This window comes from Macaca mulatta, chromosome 3 (genome assembly GCF_049350105.2).
Source record: "Macaca mulatta isolate MMU2019108-1 chromosome 3, T2T-MMU8v2.0, whole genome shotgun sequence".
NCBI classification, from domain to species: domain Eukaryota; kingdom Metazoa; phylum Chordata; class Mammalia; order Primates; family Cercopithecidae; genus Macaca; species Macaca mulatta.
The window spans coordinates 12,785,806-12,805,339 of NC_133408.1; the positions used below are offsets into that span (position 1 = coordinate 12,785,806).

At 45.2% G+C, this 19,534-nt stretch overlaps 1 protein-coding gene and 1 long non-coding RNA gene across 2 annotated transcripts in view; both read left to right on the top strand.

The window, feature by feature from the left end:
• Positions 1-1,403: 1,403 nt before the first annotated feature.
• The window catches only part of RCAN1 (regulator of calcineurin 1), a 98,540-nt gene continuing 80,409 nt past the window's right edge, over positions 1,404-19,534 (top strand). The window contains exon 1 of the mRNA XM_001088613.5: positions 1,404-1,723. Coding sequence (XP_001088613.1) covers positions 1,481-1,723 — 243 coding nt within the window. The 5' untranslated portion in view covers positions 1,404-1,480. The remainder of the gene's footprint in view (positions 1,724-19,534) is intronic.
• On the top strand, positions 14,433-18,324 carry LOC144339663 (uncharacterized). The gene is made up of 2 exons (XR_013414930.1): positions 14,433-14,505; positions 16,617-18,324. It is a non-coding gene; the product is annotated as an uncharacterized LOC144339663 (long non-coding RNA).

Genomic DNA, 19,534 nt, shown 5'->3' on the forward strand with positions numbered 1-19,534 from the left:
AAAGGAGGCAAATCTGTCTCGGTGATATGCATCTGTCTCAGTGAGCAGAGGGGTGACTTTGAATGGAATGGGAGGCAGGTTGGCCCTACCCAGCTTCCAGCTTTAGTTTTCCTTACTGATTTTGGGGGCCCAAGATTTTCCTTTCACATCCTTACATCACATTCTATTTTGTGAGTTATTTCTGCATGGGTATTACTATTCCTCTTGGGTTTCGCTCCTTGAGGACACAGACTGCCCTAAGACTGTGATAATAGTAATCATAGAACCATGCACATGGCAAGTTCTGAATAAATCTCAGCTGTTGGTTGGATATACTTTTTGTTATAATTACTAACACTTCCTAACTAGAGAGTAAGCCTACTCTAAGAAAAAATACAACTCTAATTTCACGACCTCCAAAGAACCCAGTGCATAAACAGAGCTACCATTTATTAAGCAATTACCGAATTCTTAGTAATATGTCATTTATTTAGATGAGGAAACTGAGATTCAATTTATTTGTCCAAGTAGTTAAAAGCAAAGCTGAAATTCAGACCCAAGTTCTCACTGTATCATACTGTCCAAAAAAAAAGAATTCTATTTTTCAGGAAGAGACATGTCTGCTCACTTGAGGTCCTCTATTTTTCCGCTGTTCCCCAAAGGAAAGGGGTGATCTCTTAATTCTTTCGTTATGTCCTATTGTACATAACATATAGTGGTAATTCAGAAAAATTACTTCTAATTACATAAATTTTGGACAATGGTATAGTGACTAGTACGCTGAAATAGAAAAGTAAGGCATTGTTATCATCGTTCTAGTTCGGTCTTTATTGCGACTATATCTGACAATATACGGTAAGCATCTAACCACTTGCCAGTGGCCACAGAGCCACAGCGAGACTAGGTCTCGCTTAAATTCCCAAAAGTGGGTCCCTGTGCTTCAAAACGTCACCACATGGGAACCACAGAAACGTTGCCTCCCCAGTTATTACCCCAAGGGCCCAAGAGCCGAGGACTCTACCCGGCGCCCTTCAGCGGACACCAGCTGTCAGAAAAGCGGAACTGGCAACGAGGACTTTGCCCCTAACCAACATGGCCGCCCTGAGGCTTCGGGCTTCGGGCGGCAGAAGGAGGGTCACGTGAAGAGAATTCCGTTTCTTTATTGGCCCCGTCTCCTGGAAGGGCGGGGTACAATAGCCCAACCGGCGCCGGCCTTAAAGGGGCCACCGTTGGCTCCGCCGGTGGGCGGCCGTAGGGGCTGGGCGGGCGGGCTGGCGCCGCACCGGGTTTCTGCCCCTCCCGCGCGGAACGGTGACGGGCGGGGCCGGCGCTGGGAGGTCGTGTCGCTGGGAGCCTGGTGACAGCCCGCCGCCTGCCGCCGCGCGATCCCGAGGGGGTTAACCGCAGAGCTGCCGGCCGGGCGCAGACGGGAACGCGTGAGGCGCCGGCGCGCGAGCCCGGCGCAGCCCGCTGGGGCGCATAGGGTCGCGCGGGCGCGGGGATGGAGGACGGCGTGGCCGGGCCCCGGCTCGGGACGGCGGCGGAGGCGGCCGAGGCGGGAGCGCGGCCCGGGGTGACGCTGCGGCCCTTCGCGCCCCTCTCGGGGCCGGCCGAGGCGGACGAGGGCGGCGGCGACTGGAGCTTCATTGACTGCGAGATGGAGGAGGTGGACCTGCAGGACCTGCCCAGCGCCACCATCGCCTGCCACCTGGACCCGCGCGTGTTCGTGGACGGCCTGTGCCGGGTGAGTGCCGCGCCGGGCGGGCCGTCGGGGCGGAGGGCGGACACTTGTTGCCCGAGGAGGCGGCGCGAGTCGCAGCGCCCAGTCCCGGCCGCGAGCGGGGCGGGGAGGCAGCGACGCCCCCGGGGCCCCGGGCCGCGGACCCCTCAGGGCTGGGGCGTGGGGGCGGCGCCCGGAGGGTCTCGGTCCCCGAGCACCCCCGGGGCGCGCGCAGCTCACCGCGGGGTCCCACAGGCTCGCCCCGGCCCCGGTGTGCGCCCAGGCTGGTGCGACCAGCGGGGTGAATTCGTTCCCCAAGGTGGGGCAGCGCCGCCGCCCCCCGCGCTCTCGCCATGGCCCCGCGTTTACGCGCTGGAGGAGGGGGTCACCTCATTCCTAGGGAGGAGGAAACAGACGTTGAGCGGCGACGTGACTCAGTGTTCATAAATAGGACGATGTCCCTGCATTCCCAATCTGCACTATTGGAAGAAAAGCCAATGTTTGGGTGAGGATCCGTGGTTGCTCATTAGCCAGCGGCTAGCCAGTTTCGGTGGAATGGCGTTGGGGGAAAGGGGACCATCTTTCAGACCTTTAGGATATTTAGTCAAGAACCTTGCCCCCTTGTGTGAAGGTGTGGCTTGCTGCCATCGGGGACACCCAGTACATGGGGAGTTGACTCCCTCCCCCGCCTCTCCCCCGCAAAATCCACACAATTTATACACGTTGGAGGGTTAGGGGCAGGTATGAATAATCAATAATGGTGGTGGGAAGGAGGAATTTATTTCAAATCTGCAGTTATTGTGCAGAGCAAAATTTGGACAGCGTGGGCGTCGCAGAATGAAACCGGTCTTTGAGAGATGCCCCATTAGGAGAGCAGCTGTCAAAAAAAGCAGTGCTTTCAGCGCTTGGCTGCGGGTCCACAAATGCTGTCAATGAACTATAGTTGAAGGCTGCTGCCAATACACCACCACTGTGAAACACAGAATGGTGTGCATAAGTGTCATTTATTTATAACTTATATGTTCACTTACTTTCTGAAAGGAATTACAATGGCCGTGTGCTTAGGTAAGCTTCCAGGCATGCTTTCTAGAGCAACAATTGTCAGGAACTCAGGGTCTTACTGATTGATCTTACTCTAAAACCTTTTCCCCTCCGTATAAACTAAGCAGTAGCCAGCATTTCAGTGCTTTTCCTCAGGCGTTCTAGGCTGTCTTTCTGCTAGAACAAGGTCAAGTAACGTAAGACGGCACTTACTTGCAGTGTTGGAGAGAATTCTTTCCAGCGTTGGAGACAATCCTGAAATTGCGTTACATGAAAGTTTGCCCACTTCACTAGCTATTCATTTTAACAAATACTTACTGAGACTTTGCTGCAGGATAGGTACTGTCCTAGGCTCTGAGGCTATATCAGTAAATAAAATAACATTTCAGCCTCCAGGGCGACCTTTTTTTGGAAGATAAACAAGCAATAAAGAAATATCAAATATATCAGAAAGTAATGATGCTATAGGGAAAAGTAAGACTTGGAAAGCAGGAGGAGGGAGTGGAGGTCTGGGAGAGGAGGGGAAATGGCTATTTTCCATAAGATGATCAGGGAAGGTCTTACTGACACGGTGATATTTTGAGCAGAGACGATGTAGCTTCATTCAGGCTTTGCTGTTGATTGAGTGCTTACTGTGTTCCAGCCACTGGTTTAGGCCCAGATGATAGAGCGGGGAACATTTCAAGCTCCCTGCTTTCATGGAGCTTAGGATCCAGTAGTTGAGGGGGAGATAGACAATAGAAAAAAGGCAAGTGAACAAGATCATTTCGGATAGTGATAAATGCAATGAAGAGACGGAAACAGGTGGATAGAGAGCAAGGGGAGGGGACTTGGTCAGAGTGGTCAGGTCCTAATGCTGTGGGGGTTCATGGGTTTTTTTTTTTTGAAGAGCTGGTGAATTGGGGCAGGCCTTAAGGAACCAACAAGGGATGTCCAGGCCTGCAGCCATGAGCAACAGCTGGATGCTGGAGTTGGGGGAGGAAGTCACATGGCCAGAAACCCAGGTGAGGAGCCACCTGCCAGGAGCCGTAGACTTGAAGGTGTGGAGTTGGGATGCTAAGGCAGGGAAGAAATTCCCAGGCTTCTGATCTCATTGGCAGAACTCAAAGGGCAGCCAGGAGGCAAGGGAGCCCCAGAAGTGGAGTCCATAGGTTGGGTCATCCTCTCAGGGCCCACAGAAGGGTAGATAATGGCTCTGGGGACAGTGTGGATAACGGGGACTTACACAGAGGAGTCAGCAGGGAGCCACTTTAGATGGAGTGGCCCAGGGAGGCCTCTGCACAGCCTGGACCAGGCTGACAGGAGGAAGCTCCCTGAGGAGGTGTTTGTGTGGCCGGCGTCCCGGCAGAGGGACTAGCAGGTGCAGAAGCTCCAGTGCAGGGTGAACTCCATGTATTTAAAGGACATGAAGGGTTGCATGAGAGACAGAGAGGTGGGAGGTGGCTGAGGTTGGTTGGATAAGCAGCCGGAAAACATGCCCCTGGGGCCATGGTAAGGATTCAGGTGTGATTCTAACTGCACAGCCTGGTGGAGAATGGCCTTCGGGAGGGAAACTAGGTGGGCTAGAGAGGGAGCAAGGAGACCTGGTAGGAGGCTGTTGCCATCATCCAGGGGAGATAGGAAGGGAGTGGGACTAGGGTGGTGGTACTGGAGACGGAGAAAGGGGTAGAGCCTCCATCTGAGCCTCTTCTCTCCATTCGGAGAATCTGGAGCTTCAGAATGGGGGTGAGGGAGGGTTGTGCACTGGTGTTCAATTCTGGGGTCCTGTGAGATGTACAGCCATCAGTGAAAACCCAAAAACCAGCTGGGCTAAGGGAGTCCCAGTCTCTGAAGGCAAACAGTTTTATGCAGTGGGCAACCCGAGAGCTAAAGTCATGGCGGGTCCTTGGTAAGCCTTCCAGCAAGTGGACCATTTCTCATCTAGCTGAAACCATCCTTCTAGGTGGGAATATGTAGTTTCTGGGGTTTCAATCTGGCAGCCTTACTATTAAGACTGGGGTGTCACCTTTGGATGATGTAATTTAAATGTGAGTCCACTTTAGGTTGGTGGTATCTCCCCTTGTGTAAACAGATCATTAACTGCAATGCTGACAAAGTCCCTGGGGGTCTGGCCGTCCCCTCCTTAGCCAGTCTGTTGGATCTGGAGAGTGATGGTATGAGGAAAAAAGACTGGATCAAACTTCTTTACATATAGTCACATGATTCTGTAAGCTTAGTCTTAAAGGAAAGAAAAAAAATTGACCTGAACTACAGTTCTTTTGAAAATTTATGTCGGAAGCTGTTTTGTAACTATAATTAGCTTGGCCTGATACGCAAGATTTGTTTTCGTTGGCTGGCTCAGTATCAATATTGTAAATACTGTATAAGGAGTTTGTTAATTAAATGTATTAGAGATTCACACTGTTACAGATGAATGAAAACTTTTATTAAAATATGATTATTTTCTGTTTGTACAAATATTTGACAAACATATTCCATTATAGTACTCTTTTCGTGAGTCTTTTTTTCTTTTCTATTTGGAAAAGCAAAGCAATTCAAAATGCTTTGAACCAGTGATTACATGTGCTTTGAATTGCTGAAAATGGTTAGTTGGTTCACTGGAATAAGAGTTTATTCAGTCATCATCAAGCTGACCAGGAATTTAAGAGTTCTCAGATAATATTCTGTTCATTTCCAAGCTGGGAATATAGTTCCGTATAGTAATGGAAACAAATACCCCTTTTTCAGTTGTCCAAAATATGAATGTATACTTGATTCATAGAACTTTGTCCGAAGGCTAAGTCAGAATATTATAGAAAAATTTACTCTCTTCTCTTGAGTAAACTTACTTGAAAAAAAAAAAAAAAAAAAAAACTCACCTAAGATTTGTGACAGATACGGTATTATGATGACTTTCTTTTAATAACAAAATATTCAGATCAGCATAAAAGAAGTAGAAGTGACATCCTTACATTCTTTATGTGAGTGGAGACCTTTAAGCAGTGCTTCCAACCTTAGCTGCACGTCACAGTCTCTAGGGAGTTTTGAAAAATTCCCATTTCCAGGCCACTCCAATCCCATTCCAATCTCTGGGGCTGGGAATCGCCTGGAAAGCTCCTCAGATAATTCTAATAGTTGAGGTTGAGATTCGTTGTCTGAAGTCAGGGTTTGGCCTGACCAGAGGCATCTTATATCTTAAAAAGATCCCTGAAAATATGATGAAGCTCCACTTCCAGCTAGATGACTTACCCTTTCTGTGCCTCGATTTCCTGAACTGGGAACCAGGCCCTTGGTCTGCAGGCTTCCTTCTCCTGAGTCTTGTTTGACCCTGTGGCCTGCAGGCAGGGTTACTGGCACCCACAGACCAGGAGATTGTTTCAACCTTAGGTTGCCTCCCGTCGCGTTAATTGCTCACTCTCCACCCAAACGGTGGATCACGCACTTGGCCTCCCAAAACTTGTTTTCTGGTAGCAAGACATCATTCGAAAGCAATTTGATGATTGAAGTGTTTGAGGACCTAAGGTGGCCCTGCTGATGTACACAGTTTCCACTCCTGAGGTTGTATATACTTGGCTGCATTTCTGCCTGTTCCTTTTCCAAGTCAGTCTGTCGTAGCATATTGTAGAATGTGACATCCTAGCGGGAGAGTAACAGTTGGGTTCTATTGCACTGGAAAATCCAGGCAGTTTTAGGCCATTTTCACTTTTCACCCTAGTGTGAGGGTGAGGCATGCGGTTTCTCAGATTTAAATTATGAATAAAATTTCCCCTTAAATGATCTTATCTCCAATATGGTATGGTGTTTAATTTATTTGGGAAGGTTCAGAATGTTGTACATTTTTGAAAGCTACATGTTACATATGTGCGAAGTTTATTTTCAGTTATCCACTATTTTTCTAATTTTAGGGTTTCTGACTCTAAAATCAGATGTTTTTGACATCCAGAGCTGCTTTTAATCCTCCTCACCACTCCACCCCCTAACAAGTGCTTGGTTCCCCTCTCATCTCAATCTGCTGTCATCTTCATTACTTACAGCATTTTTTCCTCCATAGCAGTAGCTTTAAATGTTACTGCCTGCAACTTCAGGCTTTTCCAGCCTCAGGACAATTACATAAAGGAACAAAAAATAGGCTTTGTGCTAGAGCAGAATAGCTAAAGCAGGGGGGCTGTTGGTTCCAATGTTTATATTTCAGGCTATATTCTTTGTCTCTTTGTTTCTCTCCTTTTAAAAAAATGTGATCCACTCATTTTCATACATATCACCGAGGGGCCTGTTTGCGCAGGTCTGGGAATGCATCACTCCTGGTACAGTAACAGTGATTGTGCACACATCAGCGTGTGTGGGATGGATAGACCCTGGTGTACATTTTCTATGCGGAATCATTAGGACTCATCGCAAGGATGCTTGGAAAGTGCCAGTCATGTCACATACAGTTCAGTTGTGAGAGACAATTTTTTCCTTTGTAAATACTAGTCACCATCAAAGCATGAGCTTGCTGATGAGACACAGCCAATCATTCTGCCGTGATCTCTGAGCGTTAGGAGGCTATACCATGGCAGTAGAAAGTAAAAATGGCTCTTCTTGGGAAAAACAGAAACATTTTCAAAGTGTAACATCAGGAGAATATCAATTACCTTAACTCAAACCTTGACATTGGGGAAAGGGTTGGCTTCATGTTGTGTAAATTTCAATCATTGTAGAAATTCTTTATTTGATTTAGTTGGGGTAGGGTTGTTTTATTTATTTTCATCTCTGAAGATTTAATTGGGTTTAATATGCTCACATTCCCCAGTGAAGTCTACCTGAGGAGGCTGGGAAGCATACTGGTTAAGGCTATGGGTCTTAAGCATGCCTTTCCCACTTATGCAGTGTGACTCTGGGAAGCTATTTATCCTATCAATGCCTTGGTTTCCCTGCCTGTAAATGGGACTTTGATAGTACTCACATTTTATGATACACATAAAATGCCTGTCAGAGTGATTGGGTCTGTATATACAATACAGGTTTGTGTATTAGTTATCTGCTGCCATGTAACAAATGAACCCCACATTTAGTGGCTTAAATAATCAGTGTTAATTATGTCACAGTGTCTGTGGGTCAGAAATTCAGGGATGGCTTAGGCTGGTGCCCCTGCCTCAGAGTCTCTACCACGGCTGCAATAAAATACCAGTTGTGGTTTCATCTGAAGGCTGAACTGAAGGAGTGGTATCTACTGCCAGGCTCACTCGTGTGGCGGATGCTGCACCCTCTCCATAGGTGGCTTGCAGCATGGCGGCAGGCGTCCCTCAGAGCAAGCCAGATGGAATGGGCTCCACCATCTTTTTGTAGCCTAATCTCAGTGATATCCCATCACTTTCGCTGTACTCTATTCCTGAGAAGTGAGTTGGTAAGTGCAAATCTCACTCAGGGAGAGGCAATTGCAAAAGGGCATGAATACCAGGACGTGGGAATCTCTGGGGGCCATCCTATAGGCCAGTGGTCCCCAACATTTTTGGCACCAGGAACCAATTTCATGGAAGACAGTTTTTCCACAGACCAGGGGCAGGGAGCTAGTTTTGGGATAATTCAAATGCATTACATTTACTGTGTACTTTAGTTCTATTATTATATAATAAAATAATTATACAACTCACCATAATGTAGATTTAGTGGAAGCCCTAAGCTTGTTTCCCTGCAATTAGATGGTCCCTTCCGGGGGTGATGGGAGACAGTGACAGATCATCAGGCATTAGATTCTCATAAGGAGCCGGCAACCCAGATCCCTCACGTGCACAGTTCACAATAGGGTTCATGCTCCTATGGGACTGTGCTGCCGCCAGAGCTCAGGCAGTAATGTGAGCAATGGGCAGTGGCTGTAAATACAGATGAAGCTTTGCTGGCTCACCCGCCACTCACCTCCTGCTGTGCGGCCTGCTTCCTAACAGGCCATGGACTGGCACTGGTCTGTGGCCCGGAGATTGGCAACCCCTGCTATAGGCTGCCTACCACAGATAGATATTCGTTAGTACACTTTTTTCTTTGTAAACTTTTTTGACTTCTGTGGAACAATCCATGTTTAGAAATGCATATGAAGATTTCTTTCTAAGGCCGGGCGTGGCGACTCATGCCTATAATTCCAACACTTTGGGAGGCCAGGAGTTTGAGACCAGCATGGCCAACATGGTGAAACCCCATCTCTACTAGAAAACAAAAATTAGCTCAGCGCCGTGGTACGTGCCTGTAGTCCCAGCTACTCAGGAGGCTGAGGCTGAGAACCGCTTGAACCCTGGAGGCAGAGGTTGCAGTGAGCTGAGATCGCACCACTGCACTCCAGCCTGGGATACAGAGCAAGACTCTGTCTCAAAAGAAAAAAAAAAAAAAAAAAGGGAGCAAATGCAAACAAATCCCTGACATTATTAAAAATACTTATTTGCAGGGGGGGAAAAAGGATTTTTTTCCTAATCTGATTTTTTTCTTTTTAGCTTCAGCTGCATAAAAGAATACAGTTTTAGCCGCTACAGTTTAACGTGGAGCACTTCATTGAGAGGACTATAGCTAGGTTACTAAGTTTCCAGGTATCAAGAGCAGTTACCCACCGTATTTTTGAACAAAGAACTCGGGAAACTAAACCTTTTATAACTTGGAAAGGTCCAGTACTTTTCCTTTAGTTACTAATTTCAGCAGGTGCCATATGAAATTCCCATGTGCAATCATAATTAATGCCAAAGAGAGAGATATTTGAGGTCAGCCTGAATTCACAATTCAGAGACAAAAATGTTATTTAATTCATAAAGTTCCTCAACATAACAATAACTTGTCTTATTTTATCACTGTATTAATCTTCTCAGGCTGCCATAACAAAAAACACAGACTAGGAGGCTTGAGCAACAGAAATGCATTTCCCACAGTTCTGGAGGCTGCAAGTCTGAGGTCAAGGTCCCAGCATGGTCCGTTTCTGGTGAGGCCTCTCCTCTGGGGTGCAGATGGCCCCCTTCTCCCCATGTCCCTATGTGGTCTTTCGTCAGTGTGTGGAGAGAAGAGCAAGCTCTCTGGTGTCTCTTCTTATGAGAACACTAATCCTATTATATTAGGGCCCCACCCTTCCGACCTCCTTTAGCCTAATTACTTCCTTAGAGGCCTCATCTCCAAATAAAGCCACACTGGGGATTAGGGCTTCCGCATTTGGATTTGGGGGATGCAAGCGTTTAGTCCTTAATAATCACCTTTAATTTTTGTTAGTCTTTGTGCTTTAAAGATAATAAAATAGTTCCTCTTCATTAATATGCAGTGCTTTATTTTGTATATTAAGTACGCTGTTTATGTAATACATGTCACGGGTGCACCTAGCTGGGGCCAGTGTCACAGGCAGTAAAGGAATTTACCAGGACAGTTGTAGGTAAAGAAAGCCAGATTTATTAGAGAAAGTATGAAAATATGTTGCAGGGGTGCAACAGGCAGCACAGCAGAGAAGGGGCTGTCTGCCAAGCAGCAGAGGCTGGAAGGAAGTTTTATAGGCTTGTGCTGGAGGGGGCTATGTGCTGAACAAGGTCACGGTGCCTGGGGGTTGTTTGTGATTAGCCATTTCTCAGAATTGCTGTTCATTGCTCTCCCCCATCTGGGGCGCTTTTCTCATTGTTGTTTACTTATCAGGACTCCACAATATGTATCATTTTATCTTTACAAGAACCCTATGGCATAGGTACTATTGTTATCCCCATTCTACAGAAGAGGAATCTGAGGCCAAGTAACCTGTCTGAGGTCATACAGATAAGGAACTGTTGGTCCCTAGACTCAAACCCAGTTTCAGCTAACTCTAAAGCCTGTGCTGCTCATCATCTTTTTTTTTTTTTTTTTTTTGAGGCGGAGTCTTACTCTGTTGCCCAGGCTGGAGTACAATGGCACAGTCTTGGCTCACTGCAACCTCCGCCTCCCAGGTTCAAGTGATTCTCCTGCCTCAACCTCCTGAATAGCTGGGATTATAGGCGCCTGCCACCACACCCAACTAATTTTTGTATTTTTAGTAGAGATGAGGTTTCACCATGTTGGCCAGGTTGGTCTCGAACTCCTGACCTTGTGATCCACCCGCCTCGGCCTCCCAAAGTGCTAGGATTACAGGCGTGAGCCACTGTGCCCAGCTGCTGCTCATTATCTTAAAGAGTGGCATTAATGCACGTGAATTTTTCGTATACCTTTCACATCTCATTTCAATCCTAGGACAGTTCTGTGAAGAGAGTATTTTTACCTACGGGAAACCGAGATTCACACGAGTTATGACTCTTCATTCTTTCCGTCATGTATTTATATTGTATTTGGGTTCTCTAGAGGGACAGAACTAATTGGATAGATTGATATATATAAAGGGGAGTTAAAGGGGAATTTATTAAGGAGTACTGACTCACACAATCCCAAGGTGAGGTCCGACAATAGGCTGTCTACAAGCTGAGGAGCAAGGAAGCCTGTCTGAGTCCCAAAGCTGAAGAGTTTGGAGTCTGATGTTCGAGAGCAGGAAGCATCCAGCACAGGAGAAAGATGGAGGCTGGGAGGCTAAGCCAGTCTACTCTTTTCGCAATCTTCTGCCGCCTTTATTCTGGCGGCTGATTAGATGGTGCCCACCCAGATAGAGGGTGGGTCTGCCTTTCCCAGCCCACTGACTCAAATGTTAATCTCCTTTGGCAACACCCTCACAGACACACCCCAGGAATGATACTTTGCATCCTTCAATCCAATCAAGTTAACACTTAATATTAACTATCACATATATGTAATGGATGTTTATGCGTGCCAATGGCGTGCCAGGCAGGTGGCACCCTGGTGCTTAGGTGGAAGGCAGTGCCTGGACACTGGCGCCAGGCAGACCCAGATTTGAATCCTGGCTCCATCATTCCATTCATTCATTCAACAAATACCTTTTGGGTGCCATCTATGTTCTGAGCACTGTGCTGGTTGCAAAACCAGCTGCGGGACCCCAGGCTGGCAGCCCACTTCCCCAGTGTAAGGAGGGCACAGCCCTAGACAGATCTTGGTGAATGACAGACACCACGTCTCCCTTCATGGAACTCAGAGCCCACTTGCCTCTCACTCCCCACACCCTCATAAGGTAAATCCGACTTTTCCAAGTAGGAATCTGCTCAAAAAAGAGCATTTCTTCAGTGTGATTCTAGTTCTTTTCCATACAGCTTCTCTGGCTTCCACCCATACGCTCTTTTGTCCAGCATTTGGCTAGAGAGGAGATACATTTCAGTCACTTAAACTTTGTGTCTTCAGTGGGTCTTGGAAACATATGCAGTACTGATCTGAACCGTGTGTCAGGGATGATTTAAATGACCCCAAGATGGCTGGGTGCTGTGGCTTATCCCTGTAATTCCAGCACTTTGGGAGGCTGAGGCAGGCAGATCATCTGAGGTCAGGAGTTCAAGACCAGCCTGGCCAACATGGCAAAAGCCCATCTCTACTAAAAAATACAAAAATTAGCCAGGCGTGGTGGTGGGTGCCTGTAATCCTAGCTACTCGGGAGGCTAAGGCAGGAGAATTGCTTGAACCCGGGAGGCGGAGGTTACAGTGAGCCAAAGTTGTGCCACTGCACTTCAGCCTGGACGACAGAGCAAGCTGCGTCTCAGAAAGAAAAAAAAGTGACCCCAAGACGGATTCTGTCTGGTTACTGCTTGAAGATTTGCCAAAAATAGCCTCACAATGCCAGATCACTTGAGTAAAATGTTTCTCAAAACATCTGCCAGTCATTGAAGACTTTTCCAAATGTCATGATGGCAATATTGATTGATAAGGTGACATGTCTCATCCCACTTTGTCCATCCTGGTTTATGCCTGTCATCCAAGGAAAATCATTAGTAGCAACCCCTCCCACTCTGAAGCTTGAATGATAAATTATAATTAGTAATTATACAATCAATTATAGGTCCCCTATTTACTTAGCACTTACCACTTGTGCCAGATATTTTAAGTACATCACCTCTTTGAATCCTCCTTACAACCTTCTAAGACATATACTATTATTTCCCCGTTTCATAGATGAAGCTTCTTCACCCTTTATAAAAATAATAAGCACTGTGGAATCCCGGGGTAACTGGATATCCGACTCTGGGGCTCTCGAAGTCCTGGGGCAAGAAGGTTCTTCCGAGGCTGTGCCTTTCATCTCTTCAGTGAGAAGTTCGTGCTGAGAAGGGTGACGAAATGTCCTCAAGGGTGCTCGATAGATATTGGCAGAACTCAAAAGCAGGTCTTTTTTTCTTGCAGCCTGCTGGTTTTACTCTGCCCACTTAATTCTCTGACGAATAATGTTCTCCCCTTTCCCAGAGCCATCCAAAAGAACCCGGAGCATATAAACTGGGAGGACTTCGGGAGTCCAAGCCAGCTGGACCAGGGGTACCCGGTAACATTGCCAGGGAAGGCTGTCCCCAGGCCGCAGGTAGGGGGCTGCAGGAGAGCAGTCTCCAGCTTGTGGAGGGGCCTGAGAGCTTTGCACCTAGGGCTAGCCCAATGCTGGTCAAAGACCAGTGGTCACCGCTGGGGGGCAGTAACTTCATGTGTGTTCTGCGGTGGAGCTTGCTGGTTGACTTACACTTTATTTCAGGCATCAAAGGCAAAGTGCACTTTCAGAAGGGAGAAGTCATGCCTTGTGCTACAGAGAAGCTATTATTATAAAGATAAGTGTGTAATTGAACCTTTCAAGTGGAGAGACACCCCTCTCCCTCCAGCAGAAACCATGCAGGTGAGAAAGCCGCTTCCGGAGTGTACCTATTCCCTGCTGCTGGGAGATGCTGCCCCCTTTGTTTAGAATACAAATAGGGGAGCGAGATCACCTGAGGGGGAGACTTTTGAAAGGAATGACCCTCCTCCTGAAGATGACTGAAAGTGTCAGCATTATCATGAAAAGAATATGAAATATGAAAAATCAGCATAAAGAAATACAGAGAGAGAACTCAGATGAAAACATTTTATTTCAGAGATAATGGGAATTTTCTGAGCGGGCTTCAGATACTAGGTGACTCAGTAGATTAAGAAGGAAAAGCTTTTGCTAGTAGGCAGGTCACCCGGATGATTCCAGAATTACACCGCTCTGGTCCAGTAGTGACAGTGTTCTGGGCTGGAGTCACGATTCTGGGGAATTTGTACAGCTTCCCTCACATGTACCCAACCTGTGGTTCTCAGGGCTGGTCCGCAATCAGTGCAACTGCTGTGCAGCTCCTCAAAACAGACCACCCTTCGGAAAAATTCGCTGTGTTACAGCTCATGAACTGCCTGGAAACACCTGCAGGTGTCTGGAAAGTGATTCGGGGTACATGACATTGGTATCACTTTCTAGAATAGCCGAATTCGAGATGTATCTTTCAAACTAGATACAGGGTGAAATGGGGTGGGGTAGAGCGCTTGGTGGTTGTGGGGGTGACTTTAGCATAGAACATTCTGTGTTGCATTTGTGGCTTGGAATGAAGTGGACGCAGCTGGCTGCCTTCAGGGCTGTGCCTGAGATTCTGAGCATCTTCAGCTTTGTGTCTGTAAAGAGGGCCAGATGGTGGCTTACTAGGATGCTATGAGAATTGCACGTAGCATAGTAACCTTTGTGATCGTATCGAGGACAGGAGATACTCAGAAAATATTTATTTAGTCTTTATCAAGGATCTTGTTTTCATGTTAATGAGTATGTTGTCACCGGTTTTATATTAGGTCACTGTTTGATTTTCGCTTATTTTTCTGTGTATTTATTTTCTTTTCCCTAGGTGCAGGGTTTGTTGCTGCTTATTAATCTTAGTAATTTTCATGGCTCAGCTGAGAGTGCAGTGAGTGTGAAGGTGTGTATACCTACACTTGTGATCGCTGTTATCTCTGAATGCTGAATGTGGACAGCATTCACCTTTATGGACGGACACCCACCTTAGTTTAGAGTTGTTCTTGTTAAACTACAGCAATGTACAGCAGTCAGGAGGGTTGGCCTGGATTCAAATCCCAGCTCTGCCAGCAACCGGCTGTGTGATCTTGGGCAAGTAACTTAACTTCTCTGTTCTTAGGACTCCTGGTTTCTCAAGTGGGATTATAAAAGCCCCTGCCTCCTGGGGTTGTGTTGTGAGGATGAAAGGACATAATACAAACAGAGAGCTTACAATAATATCAGGCTTATGGTAAGTGGTTAGTGTGAGTTAGCAATTTTATTAAAATGCAAAGATTACAGTGTCTACATTGCTTGCAGCTGCTTAATCTGTTCCTGGAACAGTGCCTGCCACATAGTAGGCACTTAATAAATATTTGTGTATGAGTGGAAGTAAAAAACCATCATGAACATGAAAATATTGTTCAGTCTATTAAACAGTAAACTTTATTTTCCCATGAGTAACTTAGGCACTTTCAGAAACTGTGTGTATTTTTTCAGGCCAATGGGTTCTGCAGCTTAAAAAATGTACCTGCATGCATGTGTGTTTGTGAACTCATGTGCATATGTGTATGAAATGAGCAGATTTAGATGCTGAATATTCAGAATACCATAGCACCATATATGCTATGCCAGCAGACTAGCAAGGCTTATTAACACTTATAAATGCTTAGAAAAGCCTGTATTAATTTCACTATAGTATGTTGAGACTTTGCTAAAAGGATGTTTTAATGTGAAATGAGCTTTGCTACAAAGTTGCAAAAAACTTAAGATTATAAACACTTTTTGGAAAATAAATCTCAACATAATGAATATGAAGTCCTCGTGAACTATAAACCATAAAAATCATTATTATTGAAGAAAGAAATCCTAGGCTTCTTAGCACAATTTAAAATAAAAATGTTGTAACTGCAAAATAAATGCTAATGCTTGGTGGTGAGGTTTTTCTCCTGTCTCCTCACCTCCTTTCCTTTCTCTCCCTCTCTCCTGACCTTCCACTTCCCCTCCTTTCTCCCTTCTCTCTCCTTGTTCCTAGAATGCCTTTTAGAGGAAAAACAGACTTTTTCAGAAATACATTGTCATCTGCTAAATCTCCACCTACTGCACCAGCCAGCCTCAGCACCCTGCTAGGAGGTGGCTGGTCATTCTTTGCCGTATCTTGCCCTAAGAGGGCAAAATCAAGTTGTGATAGTTCCTATTTCTGAATGCTGCCCTGGTTTCCATTAGATTATGCTGGGGAAGATGACCTTTCTTAATGAAAGTAGGCAGCACCCTGCTGTGCTTTTAATTAAATGAACTAACCTTTAAAAATGCGACTCTCAGCCCTGCAGCAGCATGCCACCCAGCAGTCTGTCCCCAGTGATGGTACTGTGAGCCACACCTGTGTCATAGGGAGGTACCAGGGACTGAAGATTGGAGTGAGGGGCTTTAGCATACAGTGATTTAGACTCGTGGTTGTTGGGGCCAGTTCTCTGTGCTTTAGGTTCAGGGTTACTTGTCCCTTATCTACCCTTCTAGCCAGAGAACACAACACAGCCATTACAAGCTGACTTAAGCAAAAAGTTACCCTCCAGTTGCAATAGGTCTCCACCTATTGCTCTTGCTGCCCACAAGGCTATTTAATGGCATTGGGGAGAAATGCCTGAAGAGCACAACTCATAGTAAGTACCATTTGCTGATAGTCAGCACCAACTATAGATTGTCACATTCATTAGATGATTTTTAATAACCAACTATCACTTTGTTAATTATGCCTCAAATCACAGAGGCGTAATTAACTATCAAAGTAATAGCTGGTACCCCATCTTCTCTCAACCCTTCTTTAGGGATAGCCTCTGTTGAGTGTATGTGTACCCTTTCACACACACGTGTAAACATATGTGGTGTGTTTGGAAAGATAAATGCACTTAAATACGTACCATCTGCATGTTTACATTATATAGTATTAGATTGCATACTATATTTTGCTACTTGGCTTTTTAACATGTTGTGGATATCTTGTCAGTAGACTCAATGCCTTTCTTTTTTCTGAAACAGTCTCACTCTGTCGCCCAGGCTGGAGTGCAGTGACGTGATCTCGGCTCACCGCAACCTCCACCTCCCGGGTTCAAACGATTCTCCTGCCTCAGCCTCCTGAGTAACTGGGATTACAGCCACCTGCCACCATGCCCAGCTAATTCAATGCATTTCTTTTGATGACAACCTGATGATTCATGATTAGATCATAACACAACTCAACCAGCTACTCCTATCGATTGTCATTTAGGTTGTTTCCAGGTTTTTTCCCTATTATAAATAATGTTGCAAACAGCATTCTTTGTTTCTTATGTAAATGTATTTGTAAGATACATTGCTAGAAGTGGAATTTTTGAGCCAGAAGTATGGTTACTTTACGTTTTGATAGATATTGTCAGTTTGCTCTGCAAACTGTTTATACTAATGTATTACCCCCAGCATTGCATGAGTTCCTCTCTGCCCACATTCTCGCCAGTACTGGGGAATTAGAAATCATTTTGAATCATTGCCAGGATCTCTGATAGATGTAAAATAGTATCTCCTTGTTTGAATTTGCTTTTCCTTAATTAGGAACAAAGCTGACTCTCCAATATGCTTATTAGTCAGTTGCTTTTTTTTTCCTCCGTAAACTGATTGTGTGTATCTTGCGCTACTTTTCTGGTGAGTTTGTCATCTGTACTTAGGAATATGTAAGTTGTTTGCTTATTAAGGAAATTAGTACCTTACTGCATATATTACAGATATTTTCTCCAGTTTGCCATTTGATTTTATGGTGCTTTTACTCCATAGAAATTTGTATTATTTTTATTTGTAGTTCAGATGCAGAAATGTTGCCTTCCTTTCTTCTGAGGTTGTCTCCTACTTAGGCCAAGATGTATAGGAGTACGTTTTCTTCTAGAACTTTTACAGTTCATTGTTGATGTTTGCCTTTAATTCACTGGATATTCTGGTATGAGAAGTGAGTTAGATTTCTGGTTTTCTTGTTTGCATGTTACCTGTGGGGTGTTCCAATATTGTTTACTAAGCAGTGCTCTTTCTTTGAAGATTTGAAATACCACCTAAATGACCAAATATACTTTTCCATCAGGATTCTTTTCTTGATCTTTTTGTTCATTTCTAAGCCAGTTTCATACTGTTTTCATGACTGTGACCTTACATTTTTAGCCTGGTTTAACAATTAATACAGTGAATTCTCCTATTCTTCTTTTTCAGTATTTGTTTTCCTGGCTAGTATCATTTGCTTCTTCTTCTTTGGGAACTCCAGAAGTATTCTGTTACTTTCAAACTATCCTCTACTCCCTTACAAGAAAGAAAATGAAAATGGAACATCCAAGCCCATTGATATTTTGAGTGAGATTGCTTTGGCTTTATAGTTACTTAGGGAGAGTTGATGTCTTTATATCTTAGGTTCCTATGGTGTTATTCTACTTATGTAAGCCATCTTTTCTGCTACTCAGTACAGGGTTGAAGTTTTCTTTACATAGACCCTATCTATTTCTTTAGTTTGTACTTATGTTTTTTTCTTCAATATGAACATTTTTATGTAAATTTAAGAAATTATTTTAAAATGGGATTTTTAAATTACACTTATTTTTACCTCTATGTAGAGAAAATTATTGTTTCTGTATATTAACTTTGTAACCAACCACCTGTACTAAAGCCTCTGACTATTTCTAATAGTTGATTCTTTTGCATTTTCTAGGTATAAAATCATATCACCTGCAAATAACGATGATTTTTCCATCTTGTTTATAATACTCCAAGTTGCATTTCAACATTAAATTATAGAGGCAACAGATGGGTATTCTAATCTTATGGAAACATGCTAGTCTTTCGCCACTGACCATAGCCTGGGTGTGGCAATATGGTATTTTATCTCAGCTTCATGTACCTTGATGACTTTCCCTGTAACGGACCTAGTTACCCCAATAGACACATCTAGCTTTCTTTCATTACTTTTACATAGGCTCCAAGCTGACACACAATTCTTCTTTAAAGAAGCAGCTTCCCTAATGTTCTGTGAGCCACATCTCCATCAGCACGGTCTCGATGCTGCCCCATGGAGATCTCCCTAGGGTGGTGAGAATGTCCTGTATCCACCCTGTCCACTGTAGTAACCACTGGCCACTTGTGGCCACTGGGTGCTTGAAATGTGGTGGCTTTGACTGAGGAACTGAACTTTTAATTTTGTTTTTCATTTTAATTAATTTTCATTTAAATTGTCACACGTTATCGAGCACTTAAAATGTAGCTAGTACGACCAAGGAGTGTTTACTTTTAGCTAATTTTCATTGAAATAGCCCCACGTGGCTGGTAGCCGCAGAATTGGGCTGCACAGGTTCCTCGCTCATTCATGGCAGGGTAAGATATGAATGCTAGAAAGGCCGTGGTGGCCACTCGCTATGCCCAGAGATGCTGAGATTGGGCCCACGTCACACAGCAAGTTCATGATGAAACTGAAACTGGGAGCCCAGGATTCTTACTCTCTGTCTCAAGCTGGCGTCGCTGTCCGACCCCTACTTTACTCCTCCCCTCCAATTTCCCTTCTGTAAGTTATCACCAAAGTCCCAGTGTGTGCAGACCAATGCACAGCACAGTGAGCAAGCCCGAGCCTCGCGGACGCCTTCCCTAGTGTGGGTCCAACCAAGGGCTGTGCAGTTGTTGAGTTTCCAGCCGAGTTCCTTCACTCCACAGTGTAAAGGTTCTCGCAAGATAAAGGCAGGGAGGCAAAGTCCCTGGCCCTTTGTCGAAGTGGAAAGCGCCACGAGGCACTGTGTTAGTGTTCCAGTATCATCAGGAAATGCCCATACGAGTCCGAATGTATTTTCCAGTCCTTCTAACAGAAGACTTTCTGCATCCTCTGCATGGCAGCAGCGGTTGCTCCTGTCCCTGAGACTGCTCTAAACCTTACGAGAACCCAGCCTGCCGTGGTCAGGGAA